General features: G+C 39.5%; 3 protein-coding genes and 1 long non-coding RNA gene across 4 annotated transcripts; 1 reads left to right on the top strand and 3 right to left on the bottom strand.

Moving 5' to 3' along the window:
- Positions 1 to 1,062: 1,062 nt before the first annotated feature.
- LOC131321627 (DEAD-box ATP-dependent RNA helicase 58, chloroplastic) lies at positions 1,063 to 7,745 on the bottom strand. The gene is made up of 10 exons (XM_058352509.1): positions 7,431 to 7,745; positions 6,247 to 6,340; positions 5,475 to 5,588; positions 5,230 to 5,346; positions 4,357 to 4,461; positions 3,816 to 3,974; positions 3,647 to 3,715; positions 3,432 to 3,521; positions 3,032 to 3,172; positions 1,063 to 1,762 (listed from the first exon to the last, which is right to left on the bottom strand). Exons 1-10 carry the CDS (start codon positions 7,694 to 7,696, stop codon positions 1,499 to 1,501), a joined length of 1,419 nt encoding a protein of 472 aa, XP_058208492.1. The 5' UTR covers positions 7,697 to 7,745; the 3' UTR covers positions 1,063 to 1,498.
- A 1,331-nt stretch (positions 7,746 to 9,076) lies between these two features.
- On the top strand, positions 9,077 to 14,966 carry LOC131321622 (E3 ubiquitin-protein ligase RHF1A-like). Its single transcript, XM_058352507.1, has 8 exons — positions 9,077 to 9,453; positions 10,647 to 10,693; positions 10,865 to 10,927; positions 11,111 to 11,201; positions 11,289 to 11,641; positions 12,264 to 12,359; positions 12,449 to 12,815; positions 14,671 to 14,966. Exons 1-8 carry the CDS (start codon positions 9,313 to 9,315, stop codon positions 14,680 to 14,682), a joined length of 1,170 nt encoding a protein of 389 aa, XP_058208490.1. The 5' UTR covers positions 9,077 to 9,312; the 3' UTR covers positions 14,683 to 14,966.
- Positions 14,967 to 15,817: 851 nt separating this feature from the next.
- LOC131321625 (peroxiredoxin-2F, mitochondrial) lies at positions 15,818 to 20,582 on the bottom strand. The gene is made up of 5 exons (XM_058352508.1): positions 20,234 to 20,582; positions 20,078 to 20,107; positions 19,144 to 19,302; positions 16,282 to 16,376; positions 15,818 to 16,141 (listed from the first exon to the last, which is right to left on the bottom strand). Exons 1-5 carry the CDS (start codon positions 20,435 to 20,437, stop codon positions 16,036 to 16,038), a joined length of 594 nt encoding a protein of 197 aa, XP_058208491.1. The 5' UTR covers positions 20,438 to 20,582; the 3' UTR covers positions 15,818 to 16,035.
- On the bottom strand, positions 17,401 to 19,135 carry LOC131321626 (uncharacterized). The gene is made up of 2 exons (XR_009198592.1): positions 18,225 to 19,135; positions 17,401 to 18,193 (listed from the first exon to the last, which is right to left on the bottom strand). It is a non-coding gene; the product is annotated as an uncharacterized LOC131321626 (long non-coding RNA).
- Positions 20,583 to 21,507: the final 925 nt, after the last annotated feature.

The raw sequence follows: 21,507 nt of genomic DNA, 5'->3' as shown, positions 1-21,507 counted from the left end.
ATTACAGTAATTTCTGAAGTTGTGTATCAAGACCATAAAATCAAGATCGTTTAAAGCCGCAATTTAATTTGCTGGGTGTAGTGGGCCGAAATAACCACGGTTCGGAAAGGTGAGAAGGGCCAAGGTCAAACCTAACCCGTGCTATGTACTTGTCATCCCTAAGATTGTCCAGCTGTCTCAGTTCGTCTGTAACATCATAACGAGTCACGAAAGGGGGTCTCCTCACCTTGCCAAGCGTATTTCGATCCCCAACAGCTCTTCCGAACGTTTCAACCTCTCCCTGTGCTTGCACTGTTTATACATTCGTCATGCCCTTGCTGCGTTCAGAGAAGTTGATTATTGTTCAATTTGTCAACTGTCGTTCGGGGAAGTATCTTCTTGGAGACGGTACTCGACCGTGGTTGTTGTGGAATGTTCTGAAAGCTTCCGTTGATAGGCGAAGTGACCTCTCTGATAAGTGAGACGACCACTCTGACATTGATGTGTACAGTCTGCAGGTCTGGGCAGACTGCGTTCATTTAATGATCCTAACACGTGACGTCATCCGAGCGTTGTAACACGCGTGGGAAACACAGCCGACTTGAGCAACACTTCAAGCCTTGCCTATAAATGTGAGACCACCCCTTCGGGTGCAAGGGTCTGGAAAATATCCAAAGAGCACTCTTCTCACTCACCATACTTACTCACCAAACTTTTCAATCTTCTTCTTCCTCCGCTTATTGACTTGTTCGTCGGAGCTTCTACCAGGAGGATCATCCCCCTCTGGTTTGCAGGTACACGGATCACCGCTCCATCCCTCCATCGTTCAACTGAAGGAAGAGAAAGGTTCAAGGTTGTTTCCGCCCCCACACTGGGATTCTCTCTTCCAAGTCGAGAGCGTAGTAGAAGAAGAAAGAAAGAAAGCTAGGATTCAACCAGTTGAATAGAACCATAACACGTCCGATCTAGAGGAGAGGCTCAATAGGAATGATCACCACCAAGCGTATGGGCCCCATTTCATAAATTATGATATATTCGCATAACAATACAGGATCGATCCATAGAGCTGTGACACGAAGCATCTGAAATATGATATTCAAGATCGCCATAGAACTGGTGAAAGAGATACATGCACTGGAAAGCAAAACCCGAAAATACCAAAACAATCCGCCTCTACTTGCTGAATGAGAACATGAGAAGGAACTGAGGCAACTAAAAACTAAGAAAAAAATAGCAGTGCTACAGACATAGATAACCGGACCAGATGTGGCTGGAGAGGTGAGGTCTAGGCACCATTGGGTTTGGAGCCGTTGATGCACATGAGCCCACACGATACCCTTGGAACTCGCACCCATCGGACGACTGCAAACACGTTTGTAGATGCGTCTGTGACTCTGTATATCATTGCCCTTGAGTATTTTCTAGAAAGAAAATTACATACACGCATGGACAATGAAGAAGAAAAGAAGGAAGCAAGGGGTGAAGATAACACACCATGAAATGGATACTACAACTGAATTTACAAAAACACCTCTGCACACTCAAACATCAATTCATTTTCAAATTTCTTCAACACAAATCTCTCTTCGGAGGTTAAAATGCTGGTAACAATACATTTCTTGTCTGAGAATGGTCTCCTACCGGCTCTCCCTGCTCGGTGAAGGTAATCCACCGCATTTTTTGGCAGAACAAAGTTGTAGATGTGGGTTGTCTCGGAAAGGTCAACGCCTCTGGCTGCCAAATCTGTCGACACGAGAAGATAACTTCCTCCTTGTCTCAATTCCTGTGCTCACATGAGGGATACATCACACAAGGTGGATATTTTAACACGGATGTTTTGCAGGATCATTGGAACATCAAGACCAAATTTAAAAGGACATTACAGGAGAAACTATTTGGCTACCGCTAAGGTTATGACTCAACTCAATGAAATTTTCTCGTCCAAAAATGGATGCAGTATAAGGCATATACGCTATGTGCTCTACATTTGCAGAAAAACTAAACCAGTCCTAAATCATATTTCCTTCAAGGGTTTGTATTGCTCCAACTAGTTCCAAACAGAACAACAACAACAACAGCAACAACAGAACCCATGTAGTCCCCAATCATTGGGAGTATGGGCAGGGAAAGATTGGAAACAATCCTAACCTTTGGCAATATGCACAAAGTGGCTGCTATCAGAATACCATTGAAACAGTGGCGTCCTATACTAGTTTTGCTGCGAAACCATACCCCCAAATCAAAGCCAAATGGCATCAGAGATGGCAGACCTAGAGACCCAATTCAACTAGTTCCAAACAGAAGAAGATAAATAAATAAAAAATTGGTTCCAAACTGTCTTCCTCCATCATGCAATGCAACTATTCTTGCATGTAATTGCATGCATCAAACCAAGCCATCTCAGTACAATGTGAAAACCTTGCAAGTCGCCATGGCAGCATCTGATTCTATAGGATACAAAAGACGACCTATGAAGCACAAGTAGTTAGAAAACAAACCCTAGCTACTTTGCAAAAACCGTATTGGGTATTGCTACTTTTCAAGGTACATCTGCATGCATACAGGGTATGGGAAACATGTATCTAATTTTTTCCCTTTAGTTTTTTAGTGTTTGCAAGATACCCAATACATAATCCAGCTGGAATAGTACTATCGTTCCCCCATATACAACGTTAGCTTGATGTAACTTTTACAGGCTAACTTTTCCATACTTCTCAAGTTATCATGCTTTCAGAATTAAGCTCTGGTTTGTAGGCTCCTTACTATGGACATTAAACCTTACTTCACATAGGTTGGATCCTTGATCAACCAGCAAATCTAAATACAGGAATAATATTGCAATGATGTACCCGAGCCATATTTATATTGTACTTTCTTTTCTTACCTATTGTCGAATCAACGTACTCGTATCATACCACTGTACTAGTACACATACACATGCTTCATAGAGCATGACTGAAGATGATCCAATTCAATGTTTTATCTGATAAGGACAGAAAAAAAAAAAAAAAGATTTGACAAATCTAGCACCCATGAGCTGAACAACACTTACGGAAAAAGAAGCTGCTCGCACATTGAAATTCATGTCTTCCTCTAAAAGAAGAATATCAGAACACCCAGTATACGAAGTCTTGAGAAACTCAATCAGAAGAGTCGTTGGAGGAGTGTGACCTGCCCTCTTCGACTTCTCAGACTGCGTTACACATTAGAAAGAAAAAATTAATCTGCAGTGTCAGCAATTCTTTGTTTTCAATAGCAAATGAGCATTCCAAACTAAATAAGTGAGATCAAAAAATAGATCCAAAGAAATCACACATAGAAAAGGTCAATCATAACGTAGAAATCGCATCGATCAAATTTAATCACCAGGTAAAGCCAACCCTATGTCATTGTGTAATTTGATGTCAGAAGTCCAAATAAGTTCATAGATTGAGAATGTTGGCGTAACAAACCTGCTCGCTGACAAAAATTATAGCAGACTGAGGCATGTCGCTTTTTAACAAGGATAGCAAGGCTTGATGCCTTTCATCTTTACCACAGATCTGTAGCCAACAAAGCATATAGAGGATTATAACCTATGGATAAGAAAACACAAGCCCTTTCGAAGATTCCACGAAACAAAAAAATTCTGTCAGAGTAGGAGCTGTCAGAGTTGAATTTCTTGTACCACAAATCTGTGATGCAGGCGTGATGGCATTGGCTCAACTGGGTTTACGTGAATGTGAACGGCATCAGCCTGTCAGACACATGTTCAAATATACAAGTCATGATATTATCTAGAGGTTGAGCTAAAGCTAAACAAAGAATAGATGGAAACAACAACTCCTTCAGCAGACCTTGGTCCATTTGTGTTGGATGCAGTCATACACGAACCGTCTGTGCTGGGGAATTGATGCACTAGCAAAAATAGTCTGACGTTTGCTGCATGACGAGTATGACAGCAAAAGCTTTCGGAGAGAACTGACTTGCTTTGAGGAATTGAACATGAAATCAACCTAAGATGCAAGAAATATATCATGTCAATCAATTATTCTACGAAGTTCTCGGATGAGAGCTCTCAATGTATGCACTCCGCACAACAAAAAGCCAAAGTATGCCTCATATATCCCACACAAAAGTCCATTTTGAGAATTCAACAATTTCAAAGAAGTTTCCTCTGGAAAATAATGCTGAATATATGTGCTCTCTCTCTCTCTCTCCCTCTAGACATACATACAAGGTTAGGAAAGAAGCAAAACTATCTCAGTTTGGATGATGCCCTGCATGCCATTTAAAATTGAACATTCGAATCCAGGGATTTAATACATAGCCATACCAATACTAGAAATCAAGTAAGAACCAAAAGAGTCAATTGTAAATTGAACACATTACAGTTACCTCGTCAATTACCAGCACCCGCATTGATTCTAGCTTAAGAATTTTCTTCTCAAGCATTTGGCACAAACTCCCCAAAGTTGCAACCACTATTGTAGGGGGCTCTGACTGAAAATACAAGCAACTTATAAAATGCCTCCATCAATATAGGAGTATTATTTTCACCAAAATTCTCTAATTCAAGAAATCAACTATCAAATTTTTTTTGAAACTGAGGATAGACTATCTACTCCAGCAAAGAAACAAAAGAAAACACAACAGACTGATGCATACTGGATGCTGCATCAGCAGTATGGGCAAGTGCAGGCTAAATATGCAGTACTTACATGAATATGACTGGACAATTAAGGTGGGCTAGTGCCCTTTGAGCATAACTGGGCTTGATTCATACAGAATCTCTCAGATCATACAGTTGACATTTTGAATGGATCTTTTGATTTTCTTTTCTTTATCAAGTTTCTTTTTTGCAATTCTTGAAATGAGAAATAAGAAAGCATAAAAAAGACACAGTAAACAGAAAAAATTAAATTAGAGAAAAAAGATCTGACTAACTGGCAGTGTTCTAAAACAAGGAATTAATCAGCGATTAATCACCGGCGGGGCCTATCTGATTAGGTCCGACTAACGATTAATCACAGATTACTAATTAATATGCACTGATTAATCGCTCGAAGGTGGCCGACCGCCCGACTAGCGCCTAACGACTTTTAGAACATTGCTAACTGGTCATTTTCAGTTTTGAAAATGAATCAGATTTACCAAATACTTTTGTTCCATGCACTTTCAAAACTTATCACCAGGCAATACAGCCACTTTTTGAATCTTCATACAGAAAAACAAAAAAGATTTGCTAAAAGTGTACGCCTGAATTGGTACCTTCAACCAGCTCTTCTGTCTTCCCAACATTCCTCCATCTAGAAGAGCCATAATGGAGCATGCCTCCATTCCAAGCTCAGCAGGTTTTGCAGCCAGCATACGAGCAACTTTTGTAACCTTGTTGATGAAAAGAGAAGAAGAAGACAACAGCAGAATAGCTCATCTTAGCCTAGTAAGATTCGTATCAGGCTCATTTTTCCACTTTATAGCAAAGAAGCGTTACAGAAGTCATCCGAAACTCTTACTTGGGTGCCAAGTTCCCTGGTGGGCACCACTATAAGTGCTTGCACTGCTGATCGTTTAGTGTTGACAACTGAAAAGATTGATAGGAGGTATGCCAGGGTCTTCCCAGAACCTGTCTAGAGGGCCAAATAAGAAAAAGAAAAAATTCAACTATACTAGCTTGTGACTGCTACAGAACAGAGAGTGAGTGAAGAAGACAACTTGATTTTCATAAAAGAAAACTACACAAACTAAAACACTAACCTAGGTTCCCTACCCAACATCCCAAAAAAGTCATCGTCTTTACCTTTTGTCTCCCTTATATATGTCATATGAGAATGAAAAACACTGTGCTAGAGTCGCTTCAGCATGGGTTGAAATTTAAATTTCAAAACAAATGAGTGACTTTCATGTCATCCTTCATAAATGAGTCCATCAGATTGTCATCCATGTGTAGCATTGTTGATTAATTCATTTTATCACCATGTTCACGATATTCCTTTCAGTGGAAGACCACTCATAGAAGACAAGTATGAAGAGTAACAGCCAACCATTATTGTGTAATGCGATCCCTTGTATCCAGAAAACGGTATCTACAGTATAACAACAAGCATGACGATAGTGCATCTATAAGTTGGTAATATACTAAGAGAAACAAGTTAGTGAAGTAACTCAAATTGGGTCTAGTGTGTGCAAATTACTTCACTACATCCACAGGATTTTCAAGAAATAAAGCCATAAACCTTGTAAGAGAAACTAACACAAGTAAAAAAATATCTAAAAGATCAAATTAACCTGAGCATGAAGTATACAATCACGCCCAGAAAACAGAAATGGCAAAGCTTGTCGTTGCACATCTGTAGGCACAGTAAATCCAACCTCTTCCACCCTGCAGCAAGTTAAACCAACTCTGATAGATATCCTTCACACAATCTTTGTGCAGCTCATTTGAAGTGCAAATTTCTAATTGAACATGGAATACCACAAACTTTTATTGCACACTTCAGCAATCCTAGTGAAAGGCACTCGTCACACACGCAACCAAGAAAATCTAAGACAAAAGTAATCCAGTTCACACACACACACACAAAAAATCAACTCCAAGCGCTCCAGTTATGTAAGTGGGGTTTTTTAACCAACCATTCTTCTATATATGAATTATGATCCATCATTTACTTCAATTTAATTAGTTCCAGGGGTAGAAAGTCTAACTAGAACAGCATTATTATAAGTTGCATTATTTGTGTTAGACTTGTCCCACATCGTTCATCTAAGCCACCCAAGCTTGGTTAATAAATTCTAGAGGCTACTCCGCCTATTTCCAATAGGTTTTAAGTTGGAACCCTCCAAGAAATCTAACATGGTATTAGAGCTAGGTCTTGGGTGGTCTCATCTCTCGTGGGAAAGTCTCTGTCATCTCTGTCGCCCGAGTCAGTCAGTCACCTCCACATGCATCCGGGCTGCACGTGAGGGAGAGTGTTAGACTTGTCCCACATCGCTCATCTAAGCCACCCAAGCTTGGTTAATAAATTCTAGAGGTTACTCCACCTATTGCCAATTGGTTTTAGGTTGGAAACCTCTGAGAAATCTAACAATTCGGACACAATAAGATACAGCAAACACTCTTAACAGTGTTTGATTAGCAAATACGGACAAGAACTCAGGACCTGTTTGATTGGTGGGATCATACACAAGATTCGCTTGCATTTGGATGCAACTGGTGATGAAGTGATTAAAAATCTGTTGGGCAAACAATACACTTGCTGGTGAATATGACATTTTCAATCCTAACTTTTAGTCCATTGGAATCCTAGGTAAAACCATCAGTCACAAACAAGAGTAAATACTCAAATAGCAGCTAAATATGAACTCCAAACAGACCCATGATAATTAGAAATTCCTCACTTTTCCTGTGGTTTCTCTAGAACCAAACAAACCCAATTAAATTCCAATTCGAGAACAATAAAAGAAAAACTCGCCTGCGCAGTATATGTTCTGGCACGTGACCATCACAGAGTTCTCGGATAGTCGGTGACTTCTCTGAGACATCCGTTGCGGTTGAAACACATGATGAAGACCCAACAGAAGCTCGTGAAGGCCTGTGAATTGAATTGGGTACATACCTAATTGTACGATTGCTATACTTAATGAACAAAAATGGCCTACAGTTAGGGTTTTGGGTTCTGGGTTTTGCGGAGAGCGTCCATGAGAGGGAGTAGAGCTGAGTTGCAGAGAGACAAGCCATTAACCGCTAACCGTGGAGATGTGAGAGAGGGGAGTTGAGACTTGGGAGTGATGGATATTATCAGCTGCGGATGAGCCAACCTTTACGAGATTGATTGTTTGATATCAACGGTTGAGAAGCTTTGTGAAAGATGAGGAGAAAGTGGGGTCCAACTGGAATAAAGGGCCGCACAAACGTCAGTCTGGGAGACTGGCTTTGGGTTTGGGTTTGTGGTCCAGACTTGACGCAACTAAGGCTGTGTTTGAAGGACCAAAAAAATCAATTTTCTTTTCCTTTTTGTCTTTCTATTTCAGGCCAAGAATTCATTTCAAAATTCTAGAAAAGAAAGAAAAGTTATTACTAATATACCCCAAACAACTGTAGGGGTGGTTTGGGGGAATGGGGATGCTTTAAAGCACCTCTTACAAAAGCAAGTGCGAAGTGATCGATTTGGCTGTTTATCTCGGGCAATCGACCGTTCGATTATCGAGATGAATGGCCGGATCAACCGCCGCTTTGCAGGGATGCCACTTGGCATAATCCTCTGTCCAAATTTTTTTTGGTAGTTTTTACTTTTTACAATCTTTTGTGGAGCTCTTCATCATAATTTTTTAGATTAATCATTCGTCTTGACGAGAAAAATCATGAAAGTATGGAAACGTGGACCGCTATTGAAAAAAGTCGATATAAGACGACACTTTAGACAAAAAAAATAGTTAGGGAAAATTTCAAAATGGTATCTGGACTTTCACTCTAATGTCACCGAAACACCTGAACTTCACTTTATTTCAATTAAACACCTAGACTTTCAAAGTTTCCAAATTGAGGCACCTGCCGTTAGCCTCCATCCATTTCCCTCACAAATCGACTGATGTGACTCATTTCTGGCTCATTCACACAATCACTTCTCTAACATCTCTAGTGGGGCCCTTTAACGCCAGAAATGAGCGACATCAGCCGATTTGTGAGGGAAATGGATGAAGGCTAACGGCAGGTGCCTCAATTTGGAAACTTTGAAAGTCCAGGTATTTAATTGAAATAAAGTAAAGTTTAGGTGTTTCGGTGACATTGAAGTGAAAATCCATGTGCCATTTTGAAAATTTTCTAAATAGTTATTTGATATTTTTTCAACTTCAGTGAATTATTTTTTCTACTTTTGATCATGATTTCTTACTTTTTAGACTCATCTCATCGAGATGGATAATTAGTCTAAAAAATATATGATACAAATCTGTCAAAAATTTTGAAAAAACGAACAAAACACAAAAAAACGAAAAAGAAAAAAAAAAGTTCACAAGAATGCAAAAATAGTAAATACAGCTACTGTAGTTTAAGACAGGTAATTTTTAGTATTTTCCTCATTGAAGTACGTAAAAAGGATGTCGTTGCTTTGGATACGAGAGTTTAGATTGATTCTTTCTACCAACCGTCTGACTCGCAAGACTTTCCTGCATTTTCTGCCCTCTCTCTCTCTCCCCTTCCCCATTATCCCTTTCCTTGCCTTGACCCCCCCCTCTCTCTCTCTCTCTCTCTCTCTCTCTCTTCTTCAGTTCTTCCTCTTCCATTCTCTTCTCCTTTCTTCTTTCAACTCTTTGAGCTATCTACGCGTCCCTTCGCTCTCCATCACTGCGTAAAACATGGAGGATTTCGTTTCGCCGCTCCAAACCCCTCCGATCGTCTCCTCCGCGTCGTCCTCCGGAGCCGTGATTGCCGATGATGATTTAGACGATGCATGCAGTATCTGTCTCGAGCCTTACAACTCCGACGATCCCCCCACTGTACGTATATATACCCTTCACGTATATCAGCATTTTTTTTCTGTGTATGTAAAACTCTGCATTGTTTGTGGCTATCTGTTGTTTAGCAGTGTGGGAGTTTAAAAGTAGAGTGTTTTGACGGTAAAATTGAGGGAATCAAATCCTATGTACCGAAATTCTCCGTACCGGTGCATTTTCGGTCATTGGATCGCATATAAATTTTAAAACATTAAAAAAGCCTCAAACAATCTAGACCCAAAAACATCTCGATATAGAGGTACACCAATTTTTCGGTGCAGAGGATCTTGGGTGAAAACGGAGATCCCAAGTTTCTCACTTAAAGCCCATTTGGCCTAAGTTATTGTTTTTGATATTTTGGTTCATTTGGGATTAATCATTCTTCTTGATTAGATGAGTCTAAAAAGTTGTTTTTTTAAATACAATTACGATAAAAAAGTTGGTCAAGGCGTACTCCCTTTGGGTTTGGGTGAGGTAGGAGGTACCAAGTTCCAGTTGTGCCAGCGGCGCCCCTCTTGAATTTGGTCCTTCTCCTCTGTCCGGCTTTGGCCTGCTAGCCCTTGGTGGGGCGGTAGTTGCTATGGCTCTTTGGTCCCTCCTAGGATCCGCCCCGGGTTGGAGTCCCTGTGGTCACGCCAAGGGAGGGTTGCTATGCCCGGTTGCCCCCTCCTCCACCCTTTTTGCCCAGCAAAAAAATAAATGCTGAAAAATCGATGATATCTTACAAGTCTTATTATATCTACAACATTTATGTCCTCCCTGGCTACATCATTTCCCCTGTTGACGATTGCGATTCTTCCTCTTTGCGTGATATGTTCCGTTGACACCTCTCAAATTGTGTTGTACCCATCTTGGCACATAATGATTGGGGAGGGTACGGCATGTTTTCTTGTTTGACATATTTGGCGTGCACCCAACAAGTATGAGTCTGTATGACAAGCCATTCAAAAGAATCCTTTTCGAGTGCAGCATACATTATGATAGTATGTAAACATAATTCTAACCTAAAGAGTCAAGTGCCATTTACGAAACTTGAAATCTACTCGAGTCCTAGTGTTCTTAGACATAAGAATTAGATGAATCTGGCACCTCTACACGCACGTGCTCCTTTAATTTCAAGGACTATTACATTTAAGATAGTTTTATCTTGATTCAAGCAAGTTCTAATCTTTCAAATTCATTTTTCCCTTTCACAGGTCACTAATTGCAAACACGAGTATCATCTTCAGTGTATTCTTGAATGGTAGGCATATTTGCTGCGTTATTTAGTGTGTCTTTGATGTGTCTGGAACTTCAATATGAATTAGTGCTGCCGACCCGCCCCCATGCTCTCAACGCTGAAGTAAATGCTCTCTAGTCGTTGAATAACTTGAGTGTTTGATAATTGATATTATTGGGCCTTGTCTCTTTCCAGGTCACAGAGAAGCAAAGAATGCCCTATATGCTGGCAGCTTCTTGTCCTGAAGGACCCAGCCAGGTAGATAATATCTCTTTGGAAATAAACACATATACGAACACCCATAGCTTATAAGTTATAACAAAAAAGGATGTGTTCTTTAACTCTTGGATTTTGGTGTTACGGTGATGAGATTGAGCTCAAGAGGTACTTTCTAATTATTTCTTGCTATACGTCTTACTGAAATATTGATATTTCCGTTAGCCAAGAGCTTTTAGATGCAGTGGAGGTTGAGAGGAAATTGAGGTCAAGTCGCCATGCTCGGCATACCTATGAGGACAACATAATTAACCATGTGAGTTTTATAGTGGACATAAAAACTACATATTCTTGAAATTCGTTTTGTTGAATGGCTTTCTAAAAATGAGTTTTTTCTCTTCAGGATAATTCTTATGCAGAGGATTCGGATTTTGATGAGCATATTATGCGGCATTTTGCTGCTGCAGCACGCAGAGCTCGTTATGTTAACAGAAGGGGGAGGGAGAGATCTTCCAGTACTGGTCCTTCAGAGTTTTTGATCTCTGTTCAAACCGAAGGTCTACCTCAAGATGTGCAGCATATGCACACATCACCGGAAGAGCACCAAAGTTCCAGGTTTGAGTTTTCTGTGGGTGATTCGCCAAATTCTGGCATGCTAACTGGCATTAATGCTCAAAGGCCACCATCTATGGTTCAAGGCAATATGAATATGAACCTCAACTCTGTTGATGACAGGGATGGCTTGATTAAGCCCAGGTACATACTAGAACTGTTGTTCAATATCTTTAATTCTGTTCATTTATCAGTCTCAAGCAAGAAGAAGTTGATATGCCTTCCCAGTCTTAACACTCCAGACCAGCGTTGCCTGAAAGCACTCTTGATCCTAAGTAATATCAATCTTTTTCTATTTATTTCAATCCCAATCTTTAATTCTGTTCCTTCACGGACAACATATATATGCATCTGAACAAAAAGATAAAAGCACTGGAGTTTTGGCAGGACAAAATGTTGAAGAAGAAGAAGAGCCATAATGTTCCTAGATATGTGACGTTACATGTATATTTGAATAGTTTTAATAGCTATTTCATTGGATATCAGATTCTACTATTTGTGATTTGTACAAGTCCCTATGGTATTTAGAGCATGCAGTGTACAATGTTCCTCTTCTCTTGAATGATATAGATTCCAGGTAAAATAATGATTGACTTGCTTCTTATAATCAAATGAAGTAGTTGCTGAATGCTATATGTGAGCAAGTGTTTTTCTGTTGTTGAACCTTGTTGGCACATTGTATCACTTGTGCTTTTCTGAAATTTCTTTCTACACCTAATTCAGTATGTTAGAACATGGTTGATAAACTCTTTGGAATTGTTCGCAGCCAGATGTTGCCCGAAAGTCCACAAAGATCGAGCTCAACTGAATTTCGTGCTTTTTCGGAGTCTATCAAGTCTAAATTTTCTTCTGCATCTGCCCGGTAGATTTTTCTACTTGGGTTTTACTTGGGAATGAATATTCACTTGTTCCATCTCTTTGACGTTCATATGTGGGGTTCTCTTTGAACAGATATAAAGAATCATTCTCAAAAAGTACTCAAGGACTGAAGGAGAAGCTACTTGCACGCAATATCTCAGTTACAGAATTGGGGAAAGGAGTTCAGCGTGAGATGAATGCAGGAATTACTGGTGTTGCACGAATGTTCGAGCGGCTTGATGTTGCTGCTAAAAGGACTGGAGTGTCTGTCCCGTTATCCAATTCCCCTGGATGGACCTCAAACTTCTCTGACAAGGGAAAAGACATGCGAGAGAGTGATATTACTCAATCTCCTAATGTAAGTACAGGGGAAACTGCAAATAATCGGAGTTCAGCTACACCTCCTTATGCTCACAGTGACAGTGCAACCCCAGGCCAGCTTGAAGTTTCCGTTGCTCAGGTTTGTTAATTTTCCTACAATCGTTCTTCCGAATTTGAGTTCTGTTACTGAGCTGTAGTCTTAGTTGGGTGCCGATTCCTTCATTCTTTCCCCATTTTTCCTCTCTTCTTTATTAGCTCAAATATTTTAGTTGGGTACAACCAGTGGGAAATCCTTCATGTTGTAGGAAAGACGTGGCTGCCATAGATTGTACGCATCCACCATGTGTATAAGTCTCTTCCTTGCTCTTGCCCCTTATGCTGTCAGCGATAGATTCGTCTGCGTGGCTTAAGTTTGGTTATTAAGATGATACCGATATTTGGATTATACCTTCATTTAAGAACTTTTGGGCGATAAAGGATAATGGATTGACTGGCTTGGTATGGGATGATGCATGTTGAGAAGTTTTCTTTCTCTTTGATTGTGTGCTGGGTGTTTGGGGTTTGATTATGGCTGGCCAAAATAGTGTGGTGATTAGAGGGGCTGTGTTGCTGAGAAACAGCAAAGCAGCTTCCAAGAAGTGAAGTAAGAAACTAGTGAGGAAGGCTTTGACATGCTCTCAAACCAGAATTAATGGGTTCTTATATACACATATTCACAAATGCGAAAAGGTGATGGCTGGTTTGGATAGGTTTTTGACATTCTGAGGGAGGAGTCTGATGAGTTGCAGAAGGTTTTTTTAGAAGGCTAGGAAGTTACTGGAGTTAGGCAACTTAGATCGACTCATTGCTTGGTGAATATGATGGGTCATCTGAAGAGGAGTTCTTTAGTGGGGAAAAGTAAAGATACTAGCTTGAAGTTGGGGAGTTGGGTTTTCCCCCTGTTATGGTGTCTTTCTGTTTCTTCTTTGCCTTGATTCCCTCTCAGTTCTTACAATACCTTTTGTTGCTTGTCAAACAAAGAAAGGGGCTTACATTGGATATTAGTCCAACACAACACATACGGCACTAAGCATACCTTCATCCTCTAGTCTAGAAAATAAGATTCTTCTCCATTCCTCTAACCTCTTTCTAACTTCCCTTGCACTGGAGTCCGGAAAGACTCCGCTCTAGGATTATCTCCCCATGGAAGCACCAAATGCTTAATTGCCTCTTTCAATGAGATTGCGCAAAAGCTTAATTTAGATTTTCCAAGCAAATTGGGTTGCAACAATCATAAACAAAGAGGAAGTTTGAGTGTTGGTGGGCAACTTTCAGGGGGAAGGAGGTTATCAGATTGGTATTTGGATGAAATAGATGCAGGTACCTATTTGCAAGTTCCGACTGAGGTAGTAGATCCATCATATCCATCCTATGCCACACTATCAAGGCAGAAAAGTCACCAACTGATTAAATGATTGAAAAAGTAGTTAGAACGATTGATGATGTCTGTGAAAACCTTTTAGTTGTATTTTGGAGTACCGCTCGTGTCGAGAAAACACATCATAAAGAGAGTTCAGGACTTACACGTCTAAAGAATGCATGCAATTGTGTGCATGCTTATCATGAGAGGAGTGAGAAAGAGAGAACTCAAGTTGAGCTAAAATATAGTCCAGTTCTGAGATTTATGGAATCTGTTTTCTTCCTTCTAAGACCTGAAATTTATTTTATTTGTTGAGACGGTATCATCCCTGGTTGTGCATGGATGATGCATGCTGGAACTTGTCCCAATGCATTTCATTGATAACAATATGATGGACAAACGAAATGGGGAGACTTTGAACAAAGTGATTCCTCAACAGGAATATAAAACAGAATTGGGATTCAGTTTCAGTTTTGTATCTGAGCACCATATTCAGCTTCCTTCATACTTACTAGTTCCCAATTTCTTCAATTATAGTTCGAGATAGGTGATTCGCATTTACTGTTGGCTAATCTTTCGACTGGTTCCCTTTCAGAGTGGAAATTGATGCTGTGAAGATGGGAAATCGGGCATGTACCTGTTGCTTATGCTGTCTACTCTTCCAACAAAGGCAATTATGCACGAGACGAACATCTAGGAATCAATCCACTGTAGTTTAAAAAAGTTGATTGGTTCGCGTCCTGCAATAAGTCTATATGCATATTTGACAATGAGTTTACTAGTTGTGATTCAACGTGGTAATATGAGTCTGTCGGATACTTGCATGTAAGCTTATGGAATTCGTGTAGCTGGTTTATAAAAAGGGATCCAGTGCCTAAAAAGTTGGGTTGAGAATCTTTCTCCTTGAGAAAAACCCTTTATTCATCTACCATTCTCGTTCTTGTTTTTTTTTTAGTAAATTTAGGTGACCTAACGTGAAGTTTGATCATATTAAGAAGTTGGGTTGAGAATCTTTCTCCTAAGTTGGCTTTTTTTTTTGTTTCGTCTTTATTCAATTTTTTTCCCATGTTAGTTTTGCGCCTCACTTTATTAAAATGTTGGGTTAAGGAGATGAGAATCTTTCTTGTAGAGAAAATCCCTTTATTCATCTACCATTTTCGTTCTTGTTTTTTTTTTATGTAGTAAATTTAGGTGACCTAACGTGAAGTTGATCATATTATAAATCGCAATATAGAAGTAAAGTGCACGTTCAGCACAAACATGGTGAGTAAATCATTAAGGAGAGTTTTGCCAGAACTCTTTTTAATACCATGTTAGTGTATATGATTCATAATTAATCAGTAGAGGCCAATGATCGATGTGAGACAAGTTCCAACAAAATAGATCCTGTCAAAAAGGAGGAATTTTCATCTTCTTGCAAAATTTGTTATCAAGAGAACACACAAAATTAAATAAATTTATTTTTCCGTACTTCACCCCATTTTAATTTTCCAGCCTTATCGATCTGAATTTTTTAAGAGTGGCTAATAAAAACACGCCAACTGAAATAACGTCGAAGTGAGTTCCGATATGAGTCTAGACAAAGATAATATCCATGAAGTAGGTGAACAAAGTTGTACTCTTTCTTTAAGCATCATGCACAAGTAAATGCAAATAAATCTTCCTTGAGAAATACTACTACTGCTAATGAAGAACCAAAAACAAGAGGAAATATCCCCACAATGGAGCTCCAAATACCGAAATAATCCGGAAAATAGAACATCTCCTCGGCCATTTAAAGAAAGTGGTGAACTCAATTTATTCTCAAAGAACAGAAATCAATCTACCTCTAACATTAACCTATGATACTTCAATAATTTGCATAATTAACTAGGGAATCACTATCATATGGATAGAAACACAACTCTGTATAGAAAATGTAGAAATTCCTGTTTCAACTGTGAAGAAACTGATAACACCTTCATATCTGGCCCAAGATAACCTCCCCGCCAGAAACCTTGAACTCGGATGGTGCTTTCTCCACGTTCAGAACCTTAACGTTTCCGTCAACCACATATGCTGACCACCTATAAGAAACGGAAGTATTATCAGGAAAACAATTAGGACCATCTACCTTCAATTCACATCTCACCAAACAAATGTTTTTTTTTTACATAATGACGAAAAAAGACGAGTACTGGTTTGAGAACATCAGTTAGTGACATACCGGTGAGAGCGATGTCCAAGCAAAGCAGCAGAGAGATCTATTCCCAAGTCCAAGCTCTTGTGGAAGCTCCCATCAAGGTCACCATAGAATTCAATCTAGGAAAGCATGGATAAGAAGTTCTGATGTTTTAGCAAATCAGATAAGTTCAATTCCATCAGATTGCCCAACCCAACCAAAATTGCACCACATGCAAATCAAATCCATTGCACGCAGCTTACCACTTTCAGAATCCGTCACTTATAATGCGTGTGAATAACCAAAAAAATGGCAGACAAAAGTACTTCTTTACTCCCATAGCCATCTTTTCTTTGAATGCCAGATCTCTAAGATGATTTGGAGGCAACTTTTAGCTAGAAATGGGATTACTAGGCCGGTTCTGGCTTTGGCCCAGGAATTGGAGTGGGCAGTCCATTAAAGAAAAGGGAAAAGCTTGAGTGATTCTCTGTATAAGCTGTCTTTGACAGCCTTCATTTATGTTCTTTGGGGGGAACGGAACTTGAGAATTTTCCAAGGCAAATCCAGAGGTGTTGATGGCATTATGGGTGAGGTCTTCAACTCTGTGAGAGCTAAGGTCAGCTCTAGGTCATCTGCCAAATTCTCCATTCAGAACAGGAGGATTTGCGATGACTGGCTCCTAGATTCTAGGATTTTTTCGATAAACAATTGTTCATAGTTTCCTCGTGACTTGTTTTTGGTCGTTTCTTGGACCTTTTGATGCATAGGTGGCCAGGGGGATGCCCCTGTTGATTCCTTGTAGCTTCTTCCAAGTTTTTTGGTTATATAAATTTTCACTTACCCAAAAAAAAAAAAGTACTTCATTACTTTGCAATCAAAACCAAATTCTACTCTGTGTTGTCAATTCCGTGTTCTCATAGGAGAGCATACAAACTTATGCCTCTCCCCCTTGATCTCGAGTTTCACACATGCTACAAGGACAGAACAGCTACACGAGTTTGAAAAGACGACAGGCCTAGATCATGCAGCCTCACTTTTCAAGGAAAAAAAAAATCATATGTTCCAGTAGCAGGTTGTGTAGGAAAGCTGTCAAACCCATGGTGAGTAAAGTTTTTAAGCAAAAGATTAAGGCTCAGTTTGAATAGATGTTGATAAATGATGGGATTTTTCTTGTTAATTTCAGCAGAAATAAAAGAAGTTTAGCTACAGGTGGCTTGTTGAATAGAACAATAGATGGATTACTCATAGAAGGTACATATTTTTAAGGGATCTCTACCTAAACACTAAGATAGCAAACCAATCATCTGTTGTTGATGGCGGATGCCATCAAGGAGATAGATACCAATAGCATGTTACGAGTTTGATGGATGCAGGATCATGTCAACAAGCACCCGCCCAATGAAAGTCTTGGGATGAAGGAGGTCACCACAGTTAAGTTGAGTGACTTGGTGATTGTGATGCGACGGATATGGTTCTGGACATGATTGCAGTCGTTTCGCTTTCTATAAATTTTGTTCTTGGTCCATTTTCTCGTAAGCGGTAGTGAGTCTAATGAAGGTGGATGTGGAGGTGGAGCGGTTACTACCCAGATGGGGAGTTTCATTGGTCTTGGACAGGTGGTTGGTGATGAAGAAGGGCAGAGGGAGTGGTAATTCTGGCTGGCCTCATTAATAGTGGGTTTAATCAATCGAGGAAGGTGATAGACGATGGCTTTGTTTTGATTTACCATGTTATTCAGACAACTCTTTCCCAAAAAAGTCACTGCATTTGGATGGTGTTAGAATATAGTGAGGGGTAGTTAGGTCTTTGTACCATGTCTCTCTCTCTAATCAACAAATGGTTTCAAATATTAAGAACCGGGTTCATATCCTTTTCAGATTGATGGGTCAGGGTAAAAAAAAAAAATTAGTTACAAACTTACAATAACATCAATTTGCATAGATAATGGGTTCAAAACCTGGGGCCTGCACTTACCTAAAAAAAAAAACCTGGGGCCTGCTAGCCAACCGCAGATTACAACTCAGCTAACATACCAATTAAAATGTTTCAAATTAATGGTAGCTATTACTGCATGATTAAATACTGATAGCTAGATCGTTTTCACTTTTCTGGACACCTTCCCTGGTGATAAATTTTATTATATGTAATTCCAACGACGCATGGTATTCATTTTTGGATGCAGATCTGAAATGCATACACAGTGAACGTCGAACAATACAGTTAATTCCTATCATGGAGACAAGTTATACAGCATCTTTATATCAGTTGGTAAGGTACCTGTAGAAGGCTCCTAAAATATCCCTGATTTAAAAAAAAATTATAAAAAAAAGTTGGTCACTTGGTCATGCTTCTTCAAGCCTATTAGGCCGTTGGCAACTCCAACTATGTCTATGTTTCCTCCCATATTAATAAAGGAAAAGAAGGGCAGCTAAATTAGGTACACATGGTATACGATTGAAGACTCACACCTCCTAAATTATTTGTAAAAGCAAGAATAATCACTAAGACTGTGTTCGTTTTAGGGTCTCTAAACCCAACCTCTCTCTGCGCACGGTTTCCAATAGGTTTTCTCTCCAATTATTACTCTCATTTTCTTTATCTATCTCTGTGCACTCATGCCAGATTAGCCTTCGGACTTTCCAAGCTCATTCGGTTATGGAATGCATTAAGGGCTCTTAAGGGGGAGAGATAGGGGCTAAACCCACCATCCCTAGCTGGAAAGTCTCATTAAGTTCCCAACTCGGCCTACAAACCCCAAAATCAAAACCCTAACCAAACAGAGTCTAAGTGACCCCATTGAGACCTCCTTACCTTTTTTACCCCTTCTGCATATGCATACAAAAAATGCACATGAGATAAGCAATAAACACACTTAAATGTGCAAAAGATGACTAAGGAGTAACTTACAGCATTTTTAGCCTCAAGCTTCTCTGCCCAACCATTCAAAACGTAAGGATCGTTGACAGCTACGCACACCACATGATCGACCCCCTTGGCCTTGAACTTGTCAATGTTATTCTTGTAACTAGGCACGTGCTGGGCTGAACAAACTCCCGTGTAAGCACCCTGAAATATAGTCAAACACATTGCCGATCAAAAAAAAAAATGTAGTCAAAAGCACTAACCATAGTTTCGTTGGATAAGGATACAAAAGGCTGCCTCACTCATTAAAACGATTTTATGGTTACCCCCAATAAGGATTCGGGTGCAGGGCATACAATGTTTCACATTGATACCGTAGAATGTAGATATGTAAAGAATATCCTGGCATCAATATTTTGTTTTCTGCTCTTTCACTAGTTTGATGCCTGTATACCTTTCTGCTTCACTCTATTACTAATTTTCTACATTTTCTGAACTAAAAGAAGTACGTCTAAACCACTTGGCAATTCCTTATAAAAGACAACAATAACTGCATGTATCATTTGACTTGGCGCTTTAGATGGACCAATATGTCACATGTGCCATGTGGAGCCCATCACATGATATGGTTAGCGCCACATATTGCCACGAGATCACATGGTATCCAAACGGGTTTTGTTTGCATTACTCATTCCCAAAAAAAAGTATCCTTTTTCCATCTGCCTCACACATCAATTAACCCAAAAACTGAATAACTTCCTATGTTAAAGGCAGCATTTTTGGCTCGCACCAGCGCAATGGTAATAGACATTGCCAACAGACCAGTACCATATAATTAATTATTCAACAAATAGTAAATCAGATCTAAAGTGGGAAATTCGCAATTTCTTTCTTCCATTCCATGTCTATAAAAATTAAGGGCCTGAATTTACAATTCAGAGCTACTCTTTCAACAAGTAATTAAGAAGTAGAATCTTACGGGAAGCCCAAAGATGACGACTTTTTTGTCCTGCAAAACAAATCAAACAAACCCAAAGTTAAAAAAAAATGCAGAAATTAATCAACCCAGATGAAAACAAATCCCTAAACCCAATTCCAAACAACAAAAAATTTGATTTTTCATACTAGGGTAAACCTTGAACAAGTCTTTGAGGGGTGTGGTGGAGAACTTGGACTCAACGCCTTCGTCCCAGCTTCGAGCCTTCTGGAGGGAGACATCCGGTGCGGCCGAGACCAGATCGGTCCCGACCGAGACGGAAGCGAAGGTTCGCGATCGGAGATTTCCGGCCACTGATTTCATCATCGTCGCCGTCGATCGCTTCATCATCGCACAGGCCATGGCGAGAAATGATGAGTCACTCACGGCTCGGGGGTTTGTTTTCTCAGCGGCTGGCTGCTTCTGTGGACTGTGGAGTGTAGTTTTTTTTTTTTGTAATTTTTATTGTGGTTATTTTCACTATTATCCCTCAACTATCCCAAATGTATTTTATATGGTTTCCGAACTTGGAAATGAGGGGTTTGAGCCTCTCCAATGTCCATGCTTGATCCATTTTTTAATTTAGGCAAAATTCACAAAAAAACTACTGGTACTTTTCAATCTTTCATCCAAACCTTTATTCATTTCTTTGCCCAAATTTAGAACAACCCAAGCCTCTCTATTTTTCCCCCCAATATTCCAATGGCTCTTTCTCCTTTTCAATTGCCTTTTCTTTTGGTAATAAAATCCTTTTCATGCCATTCTGAGAGCAGAGAACCATAAATCGAAGGACAAGAATGAGGTGAGCCAGGGCGATTGATGATGCTGCTCTTCTCATTTCTCTCTCCCTCTCAACGAACGTACAGTTGTGGGTTTCTAAAATTTGATCAATGGATGAGTATGAAATTTTAGAGGATTCTATCAGTTTGGAACAAACTCGTGGAGCAAAAGGGGAAAAATGGGAGGGAACTAAAAAGGAGTTGTTGTTGGGAAAAAAAATAGAGGGAAGCAAAAATAGAGGGAAATACTCTTGAAAGCATAAAAAAATACTCCGTAATATATTTGGGTAATGGATTATTTAGCCATTGAAGTGAGCCTGACCCAAATTTTTACCCAAATTTGGGTCAGGTTCACTCTTTGCACTTTTAGAAAAAAGTGCATGTTTTATCCTTATTCAAAGTTTTGTTACATGTGATAGTTTTACGCTAAATTTTTGTAGATTATCGATTCATCTCACAAGACAAATTGGAAAAGTAAAATAGTTTTTCTTATACCCAAATATTTTGACTTTTTTTGCTTAAAAGTAGTTATTTTTCAAAATATTTGGAAAAAAGTAAAAAAAAATTTACTTTTCCGTTAAGACAAATCAATAATCCACATAAGTTTAACGCAAAATTAATAAACGAGAAAAAAACTTGAATAAGAATAAAATG

This window comes from Rhododendron vialii, chromosome 4a (assembly GCF_030253575.1).
Source record: "Rhododendron vialii isolate Sample 1 chromosome 4a, ASM3025357v1".
Lineage (NCBI taxonomy): Eukaryota > Viridiplantae > Streptophyta > Magnoliopsida > Ericales > Ericaceae > Rhododendron > Rhododendron vialii.
The sequence above is the reverse complement of the archived record's forward strand: the minus strand, read 5'-3'. Positions and strand labels throughout refer to the sequence as shown.